This window comes from Balaenoptera acutorostrata, chromosome 10 (assembly GCF_949987535.1).
Source record: "Balaenoptera acutorostrata chromosome 10, mBalAcu1.1, whole genome shotgun sequence".
NCBI lineage: Eukaryota > Metazoa > Chordata > Mammalia > Artiodactyla > Balaenopteridae > Balaenoptera > Balaenoptera acutorostrata.
The window spans coordinates 82,444,979-82,451,104 of record NC_080073.1 but is presented as its reverse complement, the minus strand read 5'-3'; the positions used below and the strand labels follow the sequence as shown (position 1 = coordinate 82,451,104).

At 45.9% G+C, this 6,126-nt stretch overlaps 1 protein-coding gene across 2 annotated transcripts in view; it reads left to right on the top strand.

Moving 5' to 3' along the window:
* The window catches only part of CILK1 (ciliogenesis associated kinase 1), a 35,220-nt gene that overhangs the window by 354 nt on the left and 28,740 nt on the right, over window positions 1-6,126 (top strand). For both annotated transcript variants that reach the window (XM_007193881.2, XM_057555050.1), the window contains exon 2: window positions 3,147-3,201. In XM_007193881.2, coding sequence (XP_007193943.2) covers window positions 3,147-3,201 — 55 coding nt within the window. The remainder of the gene's footprint in view (window positions 1-3,146; window positions 3,202-6,126) is intronic.

Below are 6,126 nucleotides of genomic sequence, written 5' to 3'. Positions count from 1 at the left end.
TGCATACAGCTCTAGTACTTGTTCCAAGGATCTTCTCATATGGGGAGGTAGTAACAAGCAGATTAAGAAATATTTTATAGGAAAGGAAACTGAAACTGAGAAATGAAATGACTTATTTTGGATCCTTTACACATGTGGTAGTCTGGTGACTACGGTTTTGCTCCCCCCACCCCACTCGCCCTTTGCAATCTGAGTCCAGACCCATTGTATTAGTTATCTGTTGCTGCATAACAGTTTACCCCCCAAAATTGTGGTTTAAGACAACTATCTCACAGTTTCTGTGGGTCAGGAGTCTGGGCCTGGCTTAGCTGAGTTCTCTGCTTTGGGGTCTCTCATGAGGCTGCAGTCAAGCTGCTAGCTGGTGCTGGGGTCTCATCTGAAGGCTGGACTGGGGAAGGATCCACTTCCAAGCTCACTCACATGACTGTGGGCAGCATTCAGTACCTCGGGGGTTGTTGGACTGAGGGCCTTAGTCCTCTGCTGGCTCTTGGCTGGAGGCTGCCCTCAGTCCCTTGGCGTGTGGGCCTCTCCAAAGAGCAGCTCACAACATGGCAACTTGCTCCATCAAGACATGGAAATCAAGAAGGCAATGAGAGTCTTCAACCAAGATGGAAGTGACATCTTATTGCATTTGTAAACTAATCACAGAAGGGGTATCCTCTCAAACTGCTGTATTCTATTGGTTAGAAGCAAGTCATTTAAAGAAGGGGGATTATGCCAGTTTGTGAATACCAGGAGGTGGGGGGCTTTGGGGACCATTTTAGAGGCTGCCTGCCACACCCATCTATATCCAGTTGCCTTCTCAACATCTCCATTTGGATGCCCTGAAGACACTTCACACTCATCATACCCAAAACTGAACTTACATCCAGCACATAATGCCTGTCTTGATAAATGACACATTTCCATCCCCGCAAAGCCTGGGAGTCCCCCGACACCCCTCCCTGTGCCCCACCATTGGTCGTCTGGTCCTATAGACTCTAACTACCAGATATTTATCTGATCCACCTACTTCTCCAGTTCCCCACTGCTAACCTCCCATTCAACTCATTATCATTTACCACCTCTGCCTCTAGAATACTTTCCTCTCTAGGGTTCCTGGCTTCCATTCTTACCCCTGTCCATTCCAGCCTGAAGGGATTATATTAAACACGTGAGTCTAATTGTCTAAAATCAATTGTACCAAACCTTCTTTGCTGCCCCATCATGTCCCCTTGTCCCTCCTGACTTCAGCGTGCTGGGGTGTGCAGTGATGTGCCCGCCACCAGTATCCCACCTCAGGTTCACGTGGGAGACTCAACCAAGGTGCTCCTGCTTGGTCCACAGAAGGTCCCCAGCAGGACTGAGCCCCCGTTGCCCACTGCAGTGTCAGCTCCGTAATGTGTCCTTTCATGGGTTTCCCCCCTCTCTGTTCTCAGGCTCCCTGCTCCTTGCCCTGGGTTCCTGGAATCACCTCCCAAATCAACTCCCTGCACCCAAGTCCTTGCCTCAGGCTCTGCTTTCAGGGATCCCAAACGAAGAGGTTTTAACGTCTTCCTATCAGTTTTAGGGTCAAGCCCCCAATTTTACAACTTGCTGCTTCACTCGGCCCCTGCCTGTTTTCTTTGGCTGCATTTCCTCCCACGACTCCCTTGCCTGCTTTGTCCTGGCTACACTGGCCTTTCGGCTTCTTGAACTCACCAGATACCTTTCTGCCCTCTGTCTTCCCATGCTACTCACTACCCCACGCCTCCGACCAGGCCAAATTCTCCTGGTCCTTCAGGTCTTGGTGGAAATACCACTTCACTGGAAGGCTGTTTCCTGATACCCTAGACAAGATTAGGTCACGTTGGGGTCCACTTTCTTGGTGCCCTGTCCCTTCCCTTCATGGCACTCAGCACAGAAGGCGATTGATGACCTGCCTTCCTGCTCCGAGGTCGGTTCCATGAGCAACGTCTTGCCCATCATTGTATCTCCAGTGCCTGGGCCTCTGCCATGTGTAGCAGGGGCTAAAATATATCTGGGGCATGAATAAAGGAAATGGTCACTCAGCTGGGAGACAGTGTGACATCGGGGACAGACTCTCAGAGTGAGGGGGAGAGATGAGAGTTGATCTGTTATTAGCCAGCAATGAGACCCTGGTGAAATGACATAACTTCTCTGTTTCTTAGTTTCCGCCCATCCCATCTGTCTCATGGGGCTGCTGTAAGATTCAAATGAGACGATGTGATTAAAGGGCCATGAAAGAGAGAACCCTTAGATTTCTGGCCAGCTCACCAGGCTGTCTGTCTCTCCCCTCAGGCTCTGGACCAGGGGTTGGCACACTTTTCCTGCAGAGGGCCAGCCAGTAAATGTTTTAGGCTTTGCAGGCCATGTGGTCTCTGTCATAACCCAGCTCTGCTGTTGTAGTGGGAAGGCAGCCATATATCATATGGAAGCAAATGAGTGTGATTGTGTTCCAACAAAACTTCATTTATGGTAACTGAAACTGGAATTTCAGATCATTTTCACATGTCACAAATTATTATTTTTCTTTTGCTTTGTTTTTCTCAACCGTTTAAAAGTATAAATGCCATTCTTGTCTCATGGGCTGTATAAAATCAGATGGTTGGGTGGAATTGGCCCATGGGCCATAGTTTGCCAACCCCTGTACCGGAGTGTCCATCCCTGTGCCGTCCAACATGGTGGCAAGTAATCATATATCATGTAAATTTAAATTTAAAATTTAAATTAACAATTCAGTTTCTGTGTTGCCCTCACGCCAGGTGCTCAGTAGTCGCCTGTGTCTAGTGGCTACCATACTGGACAGTACAGAACATTTCCACCAATACAGAAAGTTCGATTGGACAGCTCTGGTCCAGATAAATAAGCCTGGGGGTTTTTCCTCCAGGGCAGGGTTAGCTAATTAGTGACAGAGCAAAACAGCAGTCCAGGCCTCTTTGCAATGTCCTCATGCTAACTCTGCTGGGAAATTTTGTGCTGGAGGATTGATTGCACTGCCAGGTTTTTAAATAAAATGCTGTTTTGGATAGTATAGTATCTGGTAGAAATTGGAACCCACTTTAAGCACTGTTCATTAGGTTCAGAACGAAAACTTTTTCTTTTAAGATAAAGCATAGCCAGTTACTGGGAATAAATGTGCTATTTGTTTCTTTCTTCTCTTTTAGAATGAAAAGAAAGTTTTATTCCTGGGAGGAATGCATGAACCTTCGGGAGGTCAAGGTATTTATTAATACACAAAGGGATAATTTATGGTATGGTTGATTAAAATAGCTTTATACACGCATAGATTTATAGTTGATACAGCTTGAATTGTTTCACTGATGTTGAAAAAGGAGGCAGATGATAACATAATGCAGCTGACAGCTGAGAGGAGAAGATTGCTGTGCTATTTATGTGTGTGTACTTTTTTTTTTAGTTTTTTGGTGTGTGTGCATGTACTTCTTTTTAAACCTTGGTAATAGTGCTGTTAACTAAACCACAGATTTATTCAACTTTCACTAGTTTCTCACTAGTGTCTCTTTTCTTTCAAATGGTGATGAAATATACATAGTACTTACCTTTTGACCATTTTTTTAAAGCTTTGCACAATTTTGTTTACATAGCAAACCGGACAACATTAGAAAATCTGTCATACCATCCAGAAGTTGAACGTATGTAATAATCACATTTTGTAGCCATCTCTGGGGAAGGCTCCTTTGCACATTTTCTGCAAACAATGCCTATGCATTAAGGTTAAAAACAACTCAAAGGAAAGTGGCAGGTTGCCAGGTAGATAGTTCAGATTGTTAGAACAGCGATAAAGGTGTCCCGTGCTAGAACCCAAAGGACTCAAAATAGATATAGAATTGCGTATTTGACCTAAAAATGGTACAGTTCAGTGGTATTAAGGACATACATAATGTTGTACACCCATCAGAATGGCCCATCTCCAGGACTCTCTTCATCTTGCAAAACTGAAACTCTATGTCCATTAAACAATAATTCCCCACGAATCCCTCCTCGCAGCCCCTGGCCAGCACCATTCTACATTCCATCTGTCGACTACACTAGGTACCTCATATAAGTGCAATCATACAGTATTTGTCTTTTGTGTGACTGGCTTATTTCACTTAGCAGAATGTCTTCTAAATTCATCCACGTGTCAGGATTTCCTTCCTTTTTAAGGCTGATTAACATTCCATTGTATGGATCTACTATATATTGTTTATCCATTCATCCATCGATGGACACTGGGACACCTTTGGCTATGATAAACCTTCCCATATCTTTAAACTCCTTTCCACTGGCTCCTTGTCTTCAGTCTATCAATGTGCCCACCGTTCTGTCTAACCAGGCTCAGCTCTCCCTCCCCTGGAGCTCCCACCCCTTCCCCTTCCTGACCTTACCTTCCAGAGCACCCCCTCCGCTGTCACTTCCCCCCACCACTGACTTTCCACTTAACTGAATCAGGCATTCACCTCTGCAACTCTATGGAAGTTGCTCTCCTAAAAGCCACCAGCTGTCAAGTCCAGGATCATTGGGACTTCCCTGGAGGTCCAGTGGTTAAGACTCTGCGCTGCCAACACGGAGGGCGCGGGTTCGATCCCTAGTCGGAGAAATAAGATCCCACATGCTGCGCGGCGTGGCCAAAAGATTAAAAAAAAAAGTCCAGGATCATTTTCTCAGACATTTTCTTGTCTGTGGACCACTTCCTCCTCTCCTCTCCCAGGTCTCTGTGACTCTGCTTTGACCCACCTCTTCTACCTCTTCTTGCCTTTCAACAGTGGTTCTATGATTTCACCCTTTAAATATGGATAATTCCTCACATTCTCGTCTCAGCAATTTTGTCCTTTGCTCTGGCTTCTCCTCCTGGGTGATTTTATTCATTTCCCCTCACTTCAGCAGCCCTATCACATCTTTTATCTTTCTTATGCATTTAGACCAGGGGTCAGTAAATAGCCCACTGCCTGTTTTTGTAAAACAAAACAAAACAAAACAAAAATGTTGGAACGCAGCCATGTCCATTTGTTTATATATTATCTGTGGCTGATTTCACACTACACTGGCAAAGCTAAGTAGTTGCAGCAGGGACCATATGACCTAGAAAGCCCAAAATATTTACTCTCTGTCCCTTGACAGAAAAGTTTGCTGACCCCTGCTTCAGTCCCATATATCCAACTGCTTAGTGGACATCAGCGTCTGAATTTTCTAGAACGTCTGCCTCCCCCAGTGCTCATATTTTCTCCCTCTTGTGTTAATTATCATTTACCCCTGCATTCAGAAACGATAGCTCATTGCAGTGGCCTGTGCTCCCCGCTCTCCACACCTCTCATCTCCCCAGCACTCAGCTGTTCACACACCATCTACCATTTATTAAGCAGCTGTTATGGGCCAGGCAGCACCTTACGTGCTCTGTCTTATTTCATCCCCACAACCACCTGATGAGGAAAGTCTTAGTATCTTGAATTTCCCGATGAGCACGGCTGAGGCCCAGAGATTCCGTAATTTGCTGGAGGGAATCACAGCTCTAGGCAGCGAAGCTTGGTCTCAAGCCCAGGGTCTGTCAGAAGACTTCAATGGGCATCCTCCTGGCATCCAGGCAGTTCTCATCCCTCCGACACTGGGTAGCCACTCGCTCCCACGCCCAATCTCTGAGGGGCTCCCTCCTGACGTGCCCTTGCCCTCCCACCGAGTTTGTCCAAGCCTGATTCTTCCTTCAAGTCTCGTGTATGAGACTCTCACCGACCACTCAGAGTTTGCAGATTACTCCTCCTTGAAGCATCCCTGATGTGCTCCTTCTTCTCTGCCTGATACGACTGTCCTGCCCAAGCCAAAACAAGATGCCTTCTTTCTGGAAATATACCTCTTGAAAATGAATCACATGAAGTCCTCCACAAAATTAATTCATGTTTTAAATTAATTCTTTTTCTAGTAAACTGATATAGACTTTAACTTGCCCCTGAGCCTCACTGAGAAGCAAGAACTGGAGCCACTCTTAGACTTGGGCCAGTAATTCACGCTCAAAACGCACTTGCGGCAGACGGTATCCTACTCCTTGCCTAGAATTCTCTTCTTGCAAAGCTTTGAAACCGACTTCATTTTCCTCTGAATGAATCTGCCCTGTTCATTCTGCTGCTCATCCACTGGACACCTCAGCCATTGCTG